At 45.0% G+C, this 20358-nt stretch overlaps 1 protein-coding gene across 2 annotated transcripts in view; it reads right to left on the bottom strand.

The window, feature by feature from the left end:
- Positions 1 to 20358, bottom strand: part of SRCIN1 (SRC kinase signaling inhibitor 1) — a 390348-nt gene that overhangs the window by 35969 nt on the left and 334021 nt on the right. For both annotated transcript variants that reach the window (XM_029572790.1, XM_029572789.1), the window contains 3 exons: positions 19603 to 19750; positions 12298 to 12625; positions 11311 to 11551 (listed from right to left, as the gene is read on the bottom strand). In XM_029572790.1, the coding sequence (XP_029428650.1) occupies positions 11311 to 11551; positions 12298 to 12625; positions 19603 to 19750 (717 nt within the window). The remainder of the gene's footprint in view (positions 1 to 11310; positions 11552 to 12297; positions 12626 to 19602; positions 19751 to 20358) is intronic.

The following is a 20358-nucleotide window of genomic DNA, read 5'->3' as shown; positions in this document are numbered from 1 at the left end:
CTTGCTTGTTACGGCGGTTACTACCCCGAATCAATTAAGCCTGATACTTCACTTTCAATGCATATCCAGCATGGCTCTCTGCTTCAACGGCAGGGGGGAATGAAGAAAAGTGGATCAGACAACAACCAACAAGTACTGAATTGCACAGGCTGGGTAAACAAATAAGCATGGGAGTAGCTTGCTTATTGTGGCGGTTACTACCCCTAACCAATTAAGCTAGATACTTCACTTAGATGCAGCTCCAGCACTGCTCTCTACATTAATGGCGGGGATGGAAGGGAAATAGAACCATAAGGTTACTAAGGGCCAAGAGTAACAGATAAGTATGAGAAAAAAAAACCAAGTGTGAAAGCTTGCTGGGCAGACTGGATGGTCCGTTTGGTCTTCTTCTGCCGTCATTTCTATGTTTTTATATAAGTGACAATGTTTGGTAAAAGTATGGATGGAAGCCCAAGGGGCCACATTACAAAATGTCTTGAATAAAAGCTTGCTTTCACATGGGCTGCTGTAGTTCTCACTGGATGAGTTTTTAGCTTTTGCGACAGTGAGAAGCAATAAGAAATGCACTGTGAAAGCCAAGATCAGAGTGTGTTTCTTTACCGGGAAATCTAGTTTATTAATATCGTACAAAATAAACAATTGAGATGATTTTCTAATAGATTTTGCTCATTCCAAATAAAAAAGCAATGCTCTTTCTACTTCGTTCAACCAATAATGAATGAGACTTTATAAAAAGGCAGGAAGAATGAATGATTGGTTTAAATGAAACTGCAATACTAACTTAGGAAGGAATTTCTGATGCGTTCATAGATTTGTCTCGCTAGAGAAAATCTCAGTATATCGTCCAACCCCCCCCGAACCTAATAGCGCCCGCAACATGCAAATGCATGTTGATGGCCCTATTAGTTATTCCCGTGCGATTCAGAAAGCAAAATGTGCAGCCAAGCCGCACATTTTACTTTCAGAAATTAGCGCTTACCCAAAGGTAGGTGCTAATTTCTGCTGGCTTTTATGTGCACCCTCCGACTTAAGATCATGACGATATTAAGTCGGAGGTCCCGAAAGTTTAAAAAAAAAATAAATTTGAAATCGGCCAGCAGCTCGCGGGTTGAAAATCGGACGCTCAATTTTGCCAGCATCTGGTTTCCGAACCCGTGGCTGTCAGCGGGCTGGAGAACCGATGCCGGCAAAATTGAGCGTTGGCTGTCAAACCCGCTGACAGCCGCCGCTCCTGTCCAAAAAGAGGCACTAGGGACGCGCTAGTGTCCCTAGTGCCTCTTTTTGCTGCGGACCCTAATTTAAATAAATTACTTTACTGTATCGCGCGCACAGGAGAGCGGGCACTCGCCCGCTCTCCCGCGATTTTTACTGTTTCGGCCCATATGTGTTGATATCACTGCCACAAGGAATAGGAGTTTCCAAGTGAGCCACTTCATATCAGTAGATGCCGACAGTTTAAAAGGTGATCTCATCAACTGAGATAAAACCACACTGGGGTCCCACTGAGGGGGAAGAGACCTAATTGGAGGCTTTACATTATATAATCCCTTAATAAATTTAATTGGCAACTGTGATATTGGTAAACCTTCCAATATCATAGGTATGCTGTTGGTATGCTGTGATAGCACTTAAATGCAGTCTTACTGAGTTTGATTTAAACCGCTGTTGGAAAAATGAAGTAGATATGTTAGGATAAATAAGTAAGTAGACCCGGAGGCGGAGCCTCGGCTGCGGGATGGAGATACAGCAGATGTAGAGGTGGAGACGTAGAGGGTGACACCTGGAGGTGGGCCACGAAACGGCAGCACAAGCTGACGTCAGACTTGCTTGAGACAAGAGTCAATGGAGGAAGTGGCACTACCCGAGGAGCGGGGGTGCCGGAATGAACAGTCACTGTAACACACTGAATCAGTACTGGAGTAGTGCAGGAAGGTTCTTTGGTGAAAGAACACGGTAGTGATCCGCAGAGCAGGGTACACCAGCAAGGGTTCCTCAGATGATAACACGGCACAGGTCTGCAGTGCAGGGGGGAACCCGGAAGTAAGTCCACATGGCAATGGTCTGCAGAGCGGGGTACACTGGCGAGGATTCCCACGTAGCAGTCAGAATAGTGATTCAGGAAGTAGCAGAAGTTCCATAGAAAGCCTCAGGAGAGAGGCAGGCTGGAGTCTGGGTAAAAGGCCCTCCAAGGACAGGATAGCCGAGAGACGAGGGGGGCCCCCAAGGAGCAGGTACCCAGAAGTCTCACACTACGGACGCAAAACCGGAACAAGCTGAGTAGAAGCTGGAAGAACAGCAAGTGAACTTGTTGCCAAGTCGCCAGCTGTCTGGGCAGGCCGGTTTAACATACATAGAAACATAGAAATGACGGCAGAAGAAGACCAAACGGCCCATCCAGTCTGCCCAGCAAGCTTCACACATTTTTTCTCTCATACTTATCTGTTTCTCTTAGCTCTTGGTTCTATTTCCCTTCCACCCCCACCATTGAAATATCTAGCTTGATTAGTTAGGGGTAGTAGGGGTAGTAACCGCCGCAATAAGCAAGCTACACCCATGCTTATTTGTTTTACCCAGACTATGGGATATGTTTTTCTTCTCCCCTGCTGTTGAAGCAGGGAGCTATGCTGGAAATGCGTGATGTATCAGTCTTCTCCCATGCTGTTGAAGCAGAGAGCCATGCTGGATATGCATCGAAAGTGAAGTATCAGGCTTATTTGGTTTGGGGTAGTAACCGCCGTAACAAGCCAGCTACTCCCCTCTTTGTGAGTGTAAATCCATTTTTCCACATTTCCTCTTGCTGTTGAAGCTTAGAGCGATGTTGGAGTCACAGTAAGCATGTGTATGTTTATTGAATAAGGGTATTGTCTCCAGGCAGTAGCTGTCATTCTGGCGAGTCACCCACTCTTCATTGACGGCCTCTTGACTTTATGGATCCACAGTGTTTATCCCACGCCCCTTTGAAGTCCTTCACAGTTCTGGTCTTCACCACATCCTCTGGAAGGGCATTCCAGGCGTCCACCACCCTCTCCGTGAAGAAATACTTCCTGACATTGGTTCTGAATCTTCCTCCCTGGAGCTTCAAATCGCGACCCCTGGTTCTGCTGATTTTTTTCCTACGGAACAGGTTTGTCGTTGTCTTTGGATCATTAAAACCTTTCAAGTATCTGAAAGTCTGTATCATATCACCTCTGCTCCTCCTTTCCTCCAGGGTGTACATATTTAGATTCTTCAATCTCTCCTCATACGTCATGCGATGAAGATCCTCCACCTTCCTGGTCGCCCTTCTCTGTACCGCTTCCATCTTGTCTTTGTCTTTTTGTAGATACGGTCTCCAGAACTGAACACAGTACTCCAGGTGAGGCCTCACCAAGGACCTGTACAAGGGAATAATCACTTCCCTTTTCTTACTCGACATTCCTCTCTCTATGCAGCCCAGCATTCTTCTGGCTTTTGCTATCGCCTTGTCGCATTGTTTCGCAGACTTCATATCATTAGACACTATCACCCCAAGGTCCCTCTCCTGCTCCGTGCACATCAGCTTTTCCCCTCCCATCGAATACAGTTCATTCGGATTTCCACTCCCCATATGCATGACTTTGCACTTCTTGGCATTGAATCTGAGCTGCCATATCTTCAACCACTCTTCCAGTTTCCTTAGATCCCGTCTCATTCTCTCCACTCCTTCCGGCGTGTCCACTCTGTTGCTGATCTTCGTGTCATCCGCAAAAAGACAAACCTTACCTTCTATCCCGTCCGCAATGTCGCTCACAAAGATATTGAACAGGACCGGTCCCAACACCGATCCTTGCGGTACACCACTTAAAACCGCTCTCTCTTCAGAGAAGGTTCCATTTACCATCACACATTGTCTTCTGTCTGTCAGCCAATTTGCAATCCAGGTCACCACCTCGGTTTAAGGATTAGAGCAGAGTGACGTCATCTGGTAGGGACGCCCCAGAGGTTTCTGCCATGACGTGGTTAAAGCTGATCGGGGAGTGTGCGCGCCTAGGGAACCCCACGGGTAAGATAGCGGTCGGGAGCTTCCATGCTGCTCAGATAGGCCAGGGAATGGAGGCCAGAAGGCAGGTGGTAGTTGGCTGAAGCTGCGAGTTCGCCTAACGTAGCCAAAGTTGTGAAAAGGGAGGTGAGCAGTGGTGCCCACAGGCATCTGTGGCCGCGGAGCGTAACAAGATACTGATGTAAAGATTGCCATTGTACATGTAAATGGATCTTTCTTTCTTCTAGCACACCAAAAAGTGAATCTTTTCCATTTGAAATCATAAGATCATCTTGTTGCTGGTTTCTTAGCTGCCAAAATAACTTGCTTAACTTCCAGAGATAATGGTAAAGCCATTGTTACTTTGCTTTCAATATCCATGTCATAAAAGCCATTATCTGAAGGTTTGGATGCAGAAGAAAGTCTTCCGGGTCAGGAGATGTTAAAAAAAAAAATTGGAAGATTATTGTATGGGATTACTGCTGATCTTTGTAGCCATGGAAATCATTCTTGTCCAGGCCAAACTGGAACTATCAAGATCATTACCCTACTGTTCTTTCTTAACTTAAGGTTGTCGAAATAAGAAGAATTGGTGGAAAGATGTATATGAGAGCTTTGTTTCATTCAATTAGAAAAGCATCCAATGCCAAAGCATTGGCTGCTGGTCTTTTGAAACAAAGTGAAAGTTTGTGATTGTGGGGCATTGTGAAAAGATCTATAAGAGGAGTTCACCTGCAAAAAAGGTTTTGTAGAGCCTTGTGTTGAACTGACCAATCGAGCAGTTATAGGCTAACTGAGAGCATCCGCTATTACACTGTCTCCTTGGCTGCCTTAAAATAGCATGTAATATCTTGATCAGATTGTGCATTCCTTGTTGTGGGAGAAAAGCTTTTCCTTGGTTGAAAATGTATGGAACTTTTCCAGATTTATTATGAATCCTAGCGAATGTTATAAAATCCGGGGTCGACGCGTGCTGTGTTGGAGGCCTCTGGCCCTACCCCTGCTCCGCCCCCGGACTTCCCCGCCCACACCCCATCCCCTCCCCCTTCCCCGCCCCTTTTGTAAAGCCCCGGGACCTACACGCGTCCCGGGACTTTACACGCATCGCTGGGCCTTTTTAAAATAGGCCAGGCGCGCGTATGGCTGGTTGCGCGCGTTAATCCAGAGGATTTACGCACATAACCTTTTGAAAATCCGGCCCATATTGGGTAAAAGGTGTACTGCTTTCAAACTGTGAGTAAGACCTGCTCAATATTAGCTAAAAGTCTAGATACTAGAATGTTGTTTCTCCTGAGATGTGCTGCAACCATTGCTAGGCATTTTATGAAAAAAAACTCTTCGCGCTGCATCCAGACTGAAAGAACCCAATACAGATAATGGTGTTCCCCTAGCACTAAACACTGAAATTTTCTGTGGGACTTGTAAATCGGGATATGAAGATATGCATCCTTTAAATCCAGTTGGCCCAATATTCAGTGCTGGCTGGGTAAGTAACCTGGTTGGATATGACTTATCCCGCTAAGTTACAAGGGATATTCAGCGGCATGGCGCCACTGAATATCTGCAGTCAAGGTGCTATTTAGCCAGCTAAGTTAAATCTGGATAAATTAGTTCAACTCTATGGCTGCTCCAACTTATGTGATTAAGTTAACAGGATGAGAACAAATATGGCTACTTATTCGGTTAAGTTGATCAGATAAGTAGCACCGCCCAGTTCCGCCTACTGCCTGTCCTCAAAATGGCTGGCTAAAAGATAGCCGGATAACTGACTTGTCGGCTATCTGGCGGCCGCTGATAAGTCCTACTTATCCAGCTATTCAGGGCTAAACGTGCTTTCAATATCAGGCCCGGTGTTGTTAACCAATCTGCTTTTTCTAGATGTGGTAGGATAATACTTAAATAATTCATTCTGAATTTTTCTTTTTTGGAGCTAGGTGTTTAACCTTCAGATCCAAAATTTGACAAAGGCCACCTGTTTTCCTGGGAATGAGAAAATACCTTGAATAAAATCCTTTTCCCCTCTGCAGATGGAAATGTGCTCTATTGCATGAACTTGTATTAGTGACTGTTTTTCTTCCTGCAGAATGACCAACTGATCTTTGGTATGATGCCATGTTTAATATGTTTCTTGTAAAGCCAGGGGCACTGTTGCCCGTCCCGAGGCATTATTGTTGTTACCTGTAAACCGGATTGATTTGTTTCCCAACAAGAATTTCGGTATATAAAAATTCAAAATAAATAAATAAATAAATGATGATAAATAAGGAGGATGAGTTTAGAAATTTAGATGATAAACTTTTTCGATAATACTTATAACCCACTGGTCTGATGTAATGGAGAAAAAAGAATTGAAGCCTTCCATCCACTGGAAGTAGCTGGAAATTCTGGTAGTCAAAAACTATGGGTAGGTTTTTGAGACAGTTGTTGCTTCTGTTTTTGCTGAGACTTATCTCTGCTTTGTGTTCTTGTCTGTTGAGGCTATTGTTGATGAGATTATGATAAGGGAAGGAAAGTATTTTCTTTTCCCATAACAACTATAGGGTCGCCTAACAGATTGTTGCTGGTATCTCTTATAGGATTACTTCTCTACCAAAACTGTTGATGTTTGTAAGCAATGCAAAGTTTTTTAAATCACCTTTACTGCTTTTTTTTACTTTTTCCCCAAATAAGTTATCTCCTGAACATGAAGCATCCGCTATTTTATCGTGAATATATTCACGAAGTCCAGAAGCCTTTAACAATGCTAATCGCCTTGTGGTATGGCTGTGGTGGAAGAGTCCGAGGAGATAGTAAAAGCACTGTATACTAATACCTTCATCTGCATCGATTAAGAGATGCAAATTTGGTCTGATCTTCTTGTAACGAGTTAGCTGTGTCTTATTTTCTGCAGGTTATTGTAAAGAAATTGCACCATTTATAACTGATGCGCTGCTACTCTTGACTGGAGCATGGGATATTGGAAGTGTTTCTTTTTTTGATATTGTCCATTAGCTTTGCTTCCTTTGTTGGGGATACTGAAGAAAAGTTTTAGATTTCTTGGCTTTTCTCATAGCAGACTCCACAACCAGAGGTAACTGAACCTTGAATGCCCTGGATATTGTTGCACCCTGTATTTTATATCAATGTTTTCAGTCCCCAGTAAATAGACAATGAAATTTTGCATATTTTAATATGAGATCTTACAATGCCTTATGCACCCACAGAAACTACTTTGATTTGTTTTCTTTTATGGTTGAAAAAAACTTCAAACTCCTTGGAATTCTTCTGATTGCTCATTAGATTCTTTGAGCTGAAAAGGTTTATTCTCAGACATTGTTTGTAAGAAGACAGGATATGTCATTTCAGGAGGTATGGGGAAGGATCTGGTAATAATTCAAAGGACTGTTCTAGAGAATGTATTAAATCAGAATTTTCCAAATCCTGAATTCTTGTAATCTGGTATTATAATTGGAAAATCTGTTGATAAAAACCTCTGCTTAGCTTCAGGAAATACAAATATTTTTTGGAAAGGAAAGTTTTACAAAGTTCAGTTCAAAATTGTGATGATATTTGTGATGCTAACTTTTGTAGAACAGGGATAGGAGAAGATTGCTCTGAAGTGGATCAGACATACTTCGCTATGAAATACTCCCACATTCTTTTTTTTTTTTTTTTCATTTATATATTTATTCAAATTTTTATAACATACAAAAAGAATAAACTTTTGCATTGAAATACAGAGCTTAGAAAGAAAAAATGAGTAACTTACTCTTCAAAACAAAGAAATATCAAAAGGAAAGATATTCTCCTGTTACATAGGAAACAATGAGGGGGGATTTATAATATAAAGGAGTCAAAGGAAATTCCATTTAACAATTCAATATCGTCCTGATCATACCCTTTATCTAACTAATTACTCCTTTCATGTTGCACTAGGTTGACTCCTCCCATCCAAAAAGGTCCTAAGTTGGTCAGGAAAAAAGAAAATATAAGTATTCCTGGACAGTTTTACTATGCACTTACACGGATATCTCAGTAAAAAACTGGCTCCTAGTGCTTGGGTCTCAGTTCTCATTAATAAAAAAGCTTTTCTACGCTGCTGCGTAGCTTTTGCTAAATCTGGATAGACTTGAACAGGGCCCCCATAATATAATTCGCTAATATTTCTAAAATAACTTCTCATTATCTTTGAAACACTTGCTTCATCATATAAAGAAACAAAAAGTACAGCTCTGTCTATTATTTCAGGAGATGAATTTTCTAGGTAATCTGTTAGATTTTGTAAATCCAACCTTTGAGGATTTTGTATCCCAGAGACTGAGTTGTTTCTTTTTGGTAGAAAAAACAGTTTTTTAACCGCTGGTATTTCATCCTGTGGAATCTTTAAAGTCTCCAATACATATTTCTTAAAAGTCACTATAGGGATTTCTCCCATAATGATTGGAAAATTTAGTAATCTTATATTATTGTGCCTCATAAAGTTTTCAATGGATTCTAATCTCCTTGACATGTTAGTCCTTTCAAGTAGCATATTGGCATTAGTAGATCGGAGGCTACTTATTTCAGCGTTTACTTTCTTTAGTGACTCTTCATGTTCCTGGAATCTTTTTAGATTTTCCCGTTCTTGTATACCAGATTTGGCAACAATCTCATCCAACTTCTGAGCCTGATTGTCAAGTTGGCTAGACATCCTCACCATGAAATCCCAGATGGTATCTAGGGTAACTACCGCTGGTTTGATACATTGCGGTAAGAGTGACATCCTTGCCCCACTTCCAGCAGACCGACCTTCCCCCCCATCTATTATAGGGGTTGTGTCTCCTGCTGTATCTACTTCGCTTTGCAGAGAAGCAAATTTCTGGGTCAGAAAATCATCTTTAGACAGGACAAGGTCATCTGGGCCACCTAGCCCGGCGTTACCTGTATTTCCTGGTTCAGCCGCGGCTCCTCCGACTAAGTCCTGTGGCAAAGCTCTCAGCGGTGTTTTAGGAGTAGGAGGGCTCAACGAGAGTTCCCCTGGGGAGTAAAGCGCTCCTCTCGCCTGTTCTCCAGCGGGGGTTGAGACACTCAATATGGGTAGAGAAGAGGCAAAGTCAGATATTAAACGCTGTCCTATTGAAAGGTCCGAGTCAGGTGGAAATACTCGGACCTTCCCTTTCCTCTTATGGGGCATGGTTACTAGAGAACTTTAACTTCAAAAGATTGGAAAAAAAAGAAACAGTTCAAGGACGTTACCTCTCAGGACGTTTTTCTTATTTCACCCCCTCAATGGCTGAAGGTTCGGGTTTGGGGCTGCGTCTCTCCTCCGTCCTTCTCCGGACGAAGCCGGACAAAGCCGCGCGCGCCTAAGGGCAAGCCTCAAACCTTCAGCAGTCTTTGCCGCTTCTCCGCCGGTTTTTCTATCGCCTTGGGGCTCCTCCCTGCTGCGTGGTGGCGTTCAGGTTGGGGGAGGTGTTCCGGCTCCAGCAAGCCTCAAACCTTCAGCAGTCTTTGCCGCTTCTCCGCCGGTTTTTCTATCGCCTTGGGGCTCCTCCCTGCTGCGTGGTGGCGTTCAGGTTGGGGGAGGTGTTCCGGCTCCAGCAAGCCTCAAACCTTCAGCAGTCTTTGCCGCTTCTCCGCCGGTTTTTCTATCGCCTTGGGGCTCCTCCCTGCTGCGTGGTGGCGTTCAGGTTGGGGAAGGTGTTCCGGCTCCAGCAAGCCTCAAACCTTCAGCCGAAATACTCCCACATTCTGAATGAAGGATCCAGCCGCTTTCCTTGGAAAGGCATCCAATTCATAGGTGCTGACTCATATTACTGTTTTTTGTCTGTGCCCTCTTTTTTGCGTGCCAAATCTTTTGATGTCGATGACCTGTTTTTCTTTGGTGTCAAGTAGCATTCTGTGCACCAAACAATTGGGGGTACATTTTACTTTTGTTCGTGCATCAGGCGCGAACAAAAGTACTCTGGATTTTAAAAGATACGCGCATAGCCAAGGGGGTGCACATTTGCGCAACTTGCGTGCGCCAAGCCCTGCGCGCGCTGCCCATTCCCTCCCCCCCCCCCCCCCGCACCTTCTCCTTCCTTCCCCTACCTAACCCACCCTCCTGGCCCTATCTAGATCCCCCCCCTACCTTTATCTGAAAAGTTACTACTGCCTCCGGGCAGTAGTAACTTACTTGCGCTGGTGCGGCAGGCCCCGACACAGGCCGCTGTGTCGGGGCACTCAGCCACGCCCCCGGACCGCCCACATGCCCCCGAACTCACCCCCGATCCGAAGCCACGCCCCCTGGCCACGCCCCCCGACTGCCCCTTTTTGCAAGCCCCGGGACTTACGCGTGTCCCGGGGCTTGCGTGCACCGCCGAACCTATGCAAAATAGGCTCGGCGCGTGCAGGGGGGTTGTAAAAGGGTTACGTGCGTACCTTATGCGCATAACCCTTTTAAAATCCGGCCCTTGGTGCACAGAATTTTCATTGATGGTGTTTGAAGTCTGCACCGTAGTTTTGGCATGGTGCTTTTTTTGCTAATGGCACCAATGAACTATGTGCATAATGTTCAGTGCGATATTTCCTTGCCAGTAGCACTGATGAACCATGTAACAGTTTCTGTGCCGTGCTATCTACTTTGGATTTTCAATATCCTCTTTTACTGGTACTTTCTCTCGAACAGGGACTTTCAACTCTTTATCTCTTGGACTCTGATCTTGACAGTCTTGTTGTCTAGAGATAGAAACTTCTCTTTCTGAAGACAACTCTTAATGTAATCTCATACTACAGTATTTTATGGCCCTTGGAGACATCTTCCTTTATGGGCGGCAGTTTTCCAAATTGTGATGTGGATCTAAACATTTTACGACATTCTTGTCATAATTTAAATGGGCTCTTACCCATTCTTGGGGATTTTTCCAACATCGCAGTGGAGATGAACACAAAAATATTAAAAATTTCTATTTTGGGGAAGGAAAGAAGGGTGACATGTTCATAAAAAAAATAAGAAAGGAACAGTCAAAGACCTGAAAAAATAATTGAAAACTTACAGTGACAGCAATTTAGAAAGAGAGTACTATCATGGAAGAAAAAAACTAAAGTGGTTGAAGCAGTGGCAGGAATGCAAAGACCCCCATGCATGCTCAAAAAGACTTTTTAATCACAAGATTTATGGGAGAGTCTCGCTTCTATTTCATCAGATGACATCACTCACTTGTGTGGCTGTTTGTTATGCCTGTCCATGGAGAAAGAAGTTATGGCTTAAAATAGCAAGTCAGAAACAAGAAGAAATGTCAGTCTTTTAATCTTTAGCTATTCCCAGAGCATAAACAGGAAGGGAGAGCCTCCACTTCCAGGTCAGTTCCTACCTGAACCTCTACGGCCATTGGGGTCAGTTTTGGCTGTCACCTTCTGTGCATGCTGTGGTTTGGTAGGCTTCTGCTCTGGTATGGAGGTGGAACTGCCTGGCTGCTTGTGCTTGGCAGCAAACTCCAGGTCAGGAATGGCTTTCATAAGCTCAGCTTGGGTTTCCTCCAGGAGCCTATTGATGTCCTTAGCACTGTACTGGGTCAAAGCTGCCCTCTTCTCCTCCCAATCACGCTCTGCCGCCTAATAACGAAAACCCATGGAGGTGTCTTACAAAAGAATCAATGCCAACTCATTCTCAACACCTTCCATGTCATGGTATGAGGCAGATTGATCCCATCATCAGTCGGTTATTTACATCACTGGTAAAGGACCTCTGAATAACAGCTCTACAAGGGCATGCTCTTCCAGCACCTACTTGTATTTGGCAGCCACTCATACCTGAAAGTTTTATCAGGATCAAAATCCTCCCATGTCACAGATGATTAAAGTGGCATGAATCAGATCTGCTCAGGCCTCTTTCCTACCTTCTACTGTAGTGTTTAGAATAAAAACCATAATCTGTCCAACTGGTAACTAAAAAAGGTAAACTGCTTGGTATTTACCACCCCTATGAGCACCAGCTGCAGTGCATTATAATGTGTTCCATAGATTAACCATTTGTCATGTGATTAACAAGTCAACTTTTCTTCCCTGGATCTCTTCATATTATCCTGTGTAATGCACATTTCATCAGTGACTGAACACACAGTTTTTTAATGTGCTCTGGAGCACACAATAAATTAATAGCGCTTCACAGAGAAAATCTTTTTATATAAATCTTTAGTACCAAGTATTTATCTTTTAAAAACGTTTTACTGCTAAACAGCAACACAGACCCATTGGAGAGTCTGTGATGCATCCAGTTGTGAGAAAGAAAAGGGCAACCAAAGAGAAATGTTTGACGTAAGTCATGCTTTGATAATCATTGTTCAAAGTGTTCTTCCTACCTCCACAGAGACTGATTTATCTGCACTCTTTTTGTTTAGCGTCTCTGGGCCTACGGAAGCCTTCACAGTCATCTCCCTAACTCCAGAAGGGTTATTGCCATGCTGAGGGTTGATTGGAAGGTTGGGGATATTCTGGCTGAACTCTGATACACTCTGGCTCAGAGACTCCCAGCTTTGGGGAGTGGCTGATGTCAATTCATGAAGTTGCATTAGAGGACCGGTGGGAAAATCAAAGTGGGAGTTCTTAGAGATATCACTCTCAGCCATCACTTGTTTCTGAGATTGGCTGAGGTTGTCTGAGAGATTCCAGACCCTTTCTTCCACTTGCCTGTAAAAAGAAAACAAAAGTAACAGATGTGTTAAAATCAGCTTTTCTTTTGTCATCTAAGAGTATTCAGTACCTAACATATATCAGTGCTTCTTAACCTAATCCTCGGGCACACCTGCTGTAACTAGTCAGGTTTTCAGGATATCCACAATGAAGATACATGAAATTGATTTACATGTAAATCTATCTCATGCATATTCATTGTGCATATCCTGAAAACCTACTGGCTAGGTGTGCTTCGAGGGCTGGGTTGAGAAGCAGTGGACAATATAACTGGATATTGTTAGAATGTATGGAGAAAAGGGAAGCCAGAATCACTGATTCGCTAAGGTTTGGAATGAAAGGAAAGGCATATCTCCTAAATTTTAAATTAAACACTAACTCTGAGTTTTGACTGGGGAGATCTAAAAGATCAGCTCCTGCTGAATATGAAAGGAAAATTGGTTGTTACCTGCTAATTTTCATCCCTGGTATACCATGGATTCCAGAGTCCTGGGATTATGCCTCCCTTCCAGCAAATGGAGACAGAGAAAGTTTCACTGGCACTGTCATATAACCTGGTGTGCCACCTGCACTTCTTCAGTATTGACCTGTACCCAAGCCAAGAATATCCCTATAACAACCTTAACTCAAATAAAATTCCACCAATGAGCAAGGGGAAAAGAGGTTAAACCCCAACAGAAAACTGTTCACTCAAAAAACTCCAAACCAGGTAAACAAACTTGAAATCTTAAGCAGCTCTGATTCCTATATAAACCAGAATCAAGTCAGAAATACGAATGGACTCTCAACCACACAGAGTGGGACTCTGGACTGATCTGTGGTATCACAGGATTGAAAATTAGCAGGTAAGAACCAATTTTAATTTCCTGTTCATACCCGGATCAGTCCAGACTCCTGGGATATACCCAAACTTCCCTAATTAAGGTGGGACTGCGAGAGTCCCGCTCAAAGAACACTCTCCCCAAAGCTCATGGTCTCTGGGGCTTGGACAGCCAACCGATAATGTCTGGCAAAAGTGTGCAACGACTTCTAAGTAGCCACCCGACAAATTTCTTGTAGCGACACCAACTGACACTCGGCCCAAGAAATCACCTGAGACCGAACTGAGTGCGCCCTCAAACCCTCCGGAACGGACACCCCTTACAGATATAAAGCAAGTTTATTGCCTCTTTCAACCATCTTGCTATCATGGAATTTGAAGCCTTCTGTCCCTTCTTAGGACCACTCCAAAGCACAAAGAGATGGTCAAACACCCTGAAGTTATTGGTGACTTTGAGGTAACACAACAAGGCCTGCTTCACATCCAAACATCATAGGTCTTTAGGCTTGCAGAACCGACGTGTCCAAATCTGGAAAGGTCAGAAGTTCCACGGTCTAGTTCAAATGAAACGCTGACATAACCTTCGAGAGAAAAGAGGGCACTGTCCTCAAAGATATCCCGGAATCTGAGATCCTCAGATCTCAGATTCTCTGCATGACAATGATTGAAGCTCCAAGATTCTCTGTGCAGAACAAATGGTCACCAGAAACACCACTTTTAAAGTAAGATCCTTTATTGTTGCCCTTTTTAAAAGGTTCCAAAGGAGTCATATACAACCCTCTAAGGACTAAATTGAGGTTTGATGGGGGAAATATCTTCCACACAGGATGATGCAAATGCTTTGCCCCTTGAAGGAAACAAATCACATCTGGGTGAATAGCCAACAACTGCCCATGCACCTTGCCTCGCAGGCAGCCCAAGGTCACAACCTGAACCTTAAGAGATCCAGAAGCCAAGCTTTTTACCAAACCTTTTTGCAAAAACGCCAAGATGTGAGCTATCGAGGCATGAGTCGAGATTGTTCCTTGACCCATGCACCAGGACTCAAAGACCTTCCAGACTCTTACATATGATAAAGAAGTGGAAGTCTTTCTAGCCTGCAATAGGGTGGAAATGATATCCTCCGGATATCCTTTCTCTCTCAAATGCCTCCTCTCAAAAGCCAAGCCATGAGAGAAAAGCGATCCGCCCTCTATGAAAATACTGTACTCTGTCGAAGACGTTTCGATAAATAAGCGAGTCTCAGTCAACCGTCCACTGCCATGTTGACCAGGTCCGCTAACCAAGGGGGCCTTGGCCACTCTGGCATCACCAGAATTATTTCACTGGGGTGATTTTTTATTCGTCCTACCAGAGGCCATGGAGGGGACACATAAAGAAGAATCCCTTGGGGCCAAGAGAGCATTAGAGCATCTACTCCCTCTGCTCCATGTTCTCTTCTGCGACTGAAGAACTGGGGCACTTTGGCCTTCTTCCGTGACACCATCAAGTACAAGCAGGGAGTACTCCACCGACGACAAATCAGAGCCACCACCGCCTCCTCCTCCACTCGCCAGGATCCAGCTTTTGGCGACTGAGAAAGCCCATTTGTACATTGTCCACTCCGGAATTGTGAGACGCCACTAGCATAGCTAGATAATGTTCCACTCAAAGAAACAACTCCTGAGCTTCCTGGGCCACCACTCGACTCCTGGTTTCCCTTGTTGATTGATATAAGCCATCATGGTTGTGTTGTTCGACAAGATGCGCACCGCGTGGCCACTCAACAGAGGTAGAAATGCAACTAACATGTACCTCGCTGCCCTTGCCTCCAAACGACTGATAGACCATGACTTCTCTTCCTCGAGCCACTGTCCCTGCACTGGCCGACTCTGGCATACAGCTACCCAACTGAAGAGACTGGCATCCATGGTAACCACCATCCAGTCCGGGAATTTTAAATCCACTTTGCGCTGTAAATGCTCCTGACCAAATCATCATGAAAGACTGGACCTGGGAGCCTCTTGAGAGACAGCGGAAGATAAAACTGCTTCAACAAAGGATCCCACTGGGAAAGGAGCGACCACTGCAGCAGCCTCATGTGCGCAAAGGCTCAAGGAACTAGCTCTAACATTTAAGTCATAGACCCCAACACATGAAGGTAATCCCAGACCCTGGGCACCTCTGCATCCAACAATCTGTGCACCTGACTCTGCAATCTGAGAATACAATCCTGTCAGGAAAACTCTTCCTGCCCTGGTGTCGAAGCGCGTTCCCAAGAACTCCAGAACCTAAGAGGGGGTGAGATGACTCTTCGCCCGATTCACCACCCACCCCAGCACTCTCAATTGATGCAAGACTTGAGCCATCATCTGAATAGCAAGAGTTTCCGACTTTGCTTGGATGAACCAGTCGTCCAGGTATGGATTAACCAAGATGCCCCTCTTTCTGAGCGCTACTGCCACCTCCACCACCACCATCACCTTGGTGAACGTTTGTGGCATTGTTGCCAAGCTGAATGGAAGGGCACAAAACTGAAAATGCTTGTCGAGAATCATTAAACGGAGAAATCTCTGGTGCTCCAGGTGGATCGGAATATGCAGATAAGCTTCGGTCAAGTCTAGAGATGCTAGAAACTCTCCCTTGTGCACTGCTGTTATCACTAAACGCAGCATTTCCATTCGAAAACGAGGAAACTTGAGAGTGACATTCACCTTTTTTAAATCCAAAATTGGATGGAAGGATCCCTCCTTGTTTGGAACCACGAAATATATGGAATACCTTCTCGTCCTTTGATCCCCCACCGGAACTGGAACCACGGCTCTCAGCACTTGTAATTGCTCCACAGCTTTTTGAATGACCCTTCTTTTTGGAGACTAAGTGCAAGGGGACACCATGAACAAGTCCCATAGCGGGCGAGAGAATTCTAAAACGTAACCATCTCTTATCACTGTGAGGACCCACCAGTCTGATGTGATTTTGGTCCACTCCTTGTAAAAGAAAGTCAGACGCCCTCCAATAGGAGGAAGAAAGGAGTGGACTGGCCTCACTTCATTTTATTTATTATTTTATTTATTTGTTTTTCTATACAGGTGTTCGATCTGGAATATCACATCGGTTTACAGTGCCACTAGGGTTCTAAGAAGATGGGCGCTTCTTATTTTACATTGTAACTTTATAATATTTTAACATTATATTTCAACTAAAAATGGGGGGCAACAATACATCCTGCAAGGGGTCTAACATTCTAGCATATGGTAACTTAAATATTTCTTACATTATATTTTAAATGAAAGATAGGGGATCAGAATATTATACAAGGTATTTGACAACATAGTATATGGTAACAAATATTTTTTACATTATATTTTAAATGAAAGATAGGAAGAACAGAATATTATACAAGGTATTTAACAAGGTATTTTGCAGTATAACAACATAGAACATGGTAACTTAAGATAAATTATCATTAGATAGTGATATAACTTGTAATTGTACATAAATTAGAATGAGCTATAACATATGATTATATAGTAGGACAGAGACAACATTGTTTTCATTGACTGGTATGGAGTAGCGTAGTGAAACCGAGATTTTGCCATTACATCGAACAGATACAACAGATTGTCGTAGTGAAGTTTGTAAAGATTAATAAGTTCAAGGGAAGACATAGCGGGCATTCTGGAGGGGGAGGGTTAGGATTATGCTTTGTATTTGAAATGTTGAAGGGGGGTCAGGGAGACTTCCTGAGGTGGAAGGTGCCTTGGGTGATATGGGGGGGGTAGGTAGGGTGGGGTGGTTGGTGGGTCTGCAGGGGAGGGGGGTTCTTCTAGTTCGGTTGACAAAAGGGCGATTAGGTGGACTTGGCTCTGCCAGAGCCCTGGTCGATACCTTCTCTGCCTGGCTTCCTGCCTCCTCGAAAGTTCTGATTCCAGGATTGCTGCCTCCCAGCGCCTTGCCTCTGAACCCTCGCCGAGGGCCTACCAGGATGAAACCGCCTGTTTGGTCGAAACCCTTTGTTACCTTTGGGCCTGTCTTCTGGAAGCATCTCGCCGAGACACTTTATGAGTTCCTCTAAGTCCTCACCAAATAGGAGCTTTCCCTTGAATGGTAAGACTCCCAACCAAGACTTAGACCACACATCTGCCAACCAGTTCCTTAACCAGAGGAACCTTCTGGCCGAAACCGAAGACATCATAATCTCGAAGAAGTTCTGATCAGGTCATATAGGGCATCCGCCACATAGGTCACTGCTGCCTCCAGTCCGTCTGCTTAGCCTCCAATGGAGACAGAAATTTCATGGCATGTGACTGCTGAACCCAGTACAAAATGGCCTTCTGCATGAAACTACTGTAAACAGCAGCCCAAATGCCCAGCGCAGACACCTTAAATATTTTTTTGTCCTGCATGCCCTTCAGCATTTGAACCAGCCACAGGAATAGTGGCCTTTTTAGTGACCGCAGACACCAACGGTTCCACCTTAGAAAATGCCAACAACTTGAGGGTGTCCTCCGGCAATGGATACAACTTAGCCATCACCTGACCTACCTTCAGGCCTGTCTCAGGAGTATCCCACTCCCTGAACACCAGCTTTTTCACCGACTTATGAAAAGGAAAAGCTTTCGCTAGACCCTTCAGCCCATCCATGATGGGGTCCAATCCCTCTTGATCAGACTCCTCCTGAGGAACCTTGATCCCCAGCTCCTTGAGGACATGCAGAATTAAGGGCCACAACTCCTCTTTTCAGAATAAATGCATCACCTTAGGGTCGTCCCCCTTGGTCACCGGCACCTGGCTCAACCTCCATCCAGATCTGGCCCATCTGGACCTTTATAAGGAGCAGTAGGATCAGTGTCCACCCTAGATGGATCCAGAAACAGTGGAACCTGTGGAGACCCTTCCGAGTCATCAGAGTCGTCATCCGGACTGCCCAGCGCAGTCCTTATTCCAAGGATCCTGGATGCCTTGCACGGAACTGGGCCCCCAGAACTTCCAGCTCTCTTAGCCGGCTGCTGAGCACCGGACCCCTGAGCCTGGCCGAGGCCACTTGGCTATCTTCCTTGTCAAATATGCTTCGTGCATAAGCAGGAGAAATTCAGAGGAAAATGACATATCCTCAGAAGGATCCCCTTCCCCGTCCAAACTGGGCTCCCTCCAATTAAAAATGCCCTGCCCCACTGGAGACAGCAAAGGTTCACACCCCCCCCCCAAGCAGCCCAGAAAGAGCCTTTCTGGGCTGCTTGGGGGGGGGGGTGTGAACTTTCCCGCTCCCAGAAGGGGAGGGGCGGCTGCCTTCAAAGCTACTCTCAATTTTGCTTTAGCCTGCCGTTCCTGCATGGGCTCTGATGGTCCTGATTCGCCCTCTCCCCCGGACAGGCATCGGGAGCACAGCCCGGTGCGAGAGAGATGTGCCCGCATGTTGCCGCTTGAACGGCATGCACTGCCGCACGCCATAGGAAGGAAGCCGCGCTGACCTTACAGAGGCCTGACCACGCAGCAAAACAGCCCTGGTGCACCACGTCGGCAAGTAACACTCTGCCGCTCACACACTCACCTCATGGCAGCTGCTCCAAGGCCCCCTGACCTGGCCGCAAAGGCCTTGTCACTTCCCCTCTTCCTTTTTTTTCCCAAAAGAAACCAGATCTTTTCTTTTTTCTTTGTAACTTTACTTACAACTGAGGAAGTGTAGCAAGACTTCCCTGAAAGAAGAGCTGCTATAGAGAAGTTATTCTCCTGGGGGAGGAGGGAATTGGCCCCACCAGTTATACCCTCCCCTGAGACAGCCCAGGGTCCCTGATCCCTTGCTCGTTTCCCTCAACACTAGGAGGGAGAGCCCCAACAGGGTCTCCCAACCTCCTGGGAGGATAACTGAATAAAATGTAAGAACTCGCTCTCCTTTTTTTTTTTTTCAGGCTGCAGGGATTGCCCCTCTATCCATCTGTAGGAGACAGAGAAATACTGAGAGACTGCAGGTGGCACACCAGGTTATATGCCAGTGCCCGTGAATTGTCTCTAACTACTGGAAGGGAGGCATAATCCCAGGAGTTTGGACTGATCCGGGAATGAACAGGAAACCACTTTACCTAGAATAGAAAGATATTACTGGGATATAAACAGATATTCCTGGAGGGCACACAGCTACACCTCAAGCCCAGAAGAGCATAGTGGGACTCACCGTCTTATCTGAGCTAGAGTGTCTGTAACTGTTTTGCAGCGTTTCAGCAAACTGTCCAACCTGTTGGGCTCCTCCTTTAAGAATTTCACAGCTTCCACCTCAACACGCAGGACCACACGCATCTTACTCTGCAAGCTGGGAAAATGAGCTGAGAAGAGGAAGACGAAATAAGAAGAGGAAAAAGGTCTGAGCCAGACTTTCTTTCACTAGCAAGAGGAGAGCAGCAGGGCGCAAGGCACATTCTGATATCTATCACCCTTTCAGGGGTAACTTAAACAAGTGCTTAACTAGTCTTAAACACTTAGATTGGAAAAGCTACCTAGCCCATGAAATTCAGCCCTGCTTTTGATCAGCTGAATCATACAAAGAAGTTGAGAAACTTCCCAACAAGCCTTAGAGCACTTAGTGCTAACTGTGCCACACTGAACCGTTAGCCTGGCCCTGTGGCACCAGTATCTGTGGTGACAGTAATTATAAGGTGCTGTTAAAAGATTGGTCGCTAATTACCCACCCATGTAGACAGTCAAGTCATTATTTGCATGTGATGTCACCAACTTGCCATTCAAATCCAAAGACATCTAGGTCACACTAACCAGTCAAGATCGCTGCCTGCTTATCACTTGTCCCACAGCCATCCCAAACCAAAGCATTCAGATAAATGTATGCACTTATGTCACGTTCATAAGGTTTCCCCAGCCTGAGTGGAGGGGTTCTGCAGGGTAGAGATGTGGAGGAGTCAGGACTTCTGCACATACA

Source organism: Rhinatrema bivittatum, chromosome 12, assembly GCF_901001135.1.
Source record: "Rhinatrema bivittatum chromosome 12, aRhiBiv1.1, whole genome shotgun sequence".
NCBI classification, from domain to species: domain Eukaryota; kingdom Metazoa; phylum Chordata; class Amphibia; order Gymnophiona; family Rhinatrematidae; genus Rhinatrema; species Rhinatrema bivittatum.
The sequence above is the reverse complement of the archived record's forward strand: the minus strand, read 5'-3'. Positions and strand labels throughout refer to the sequence as shown.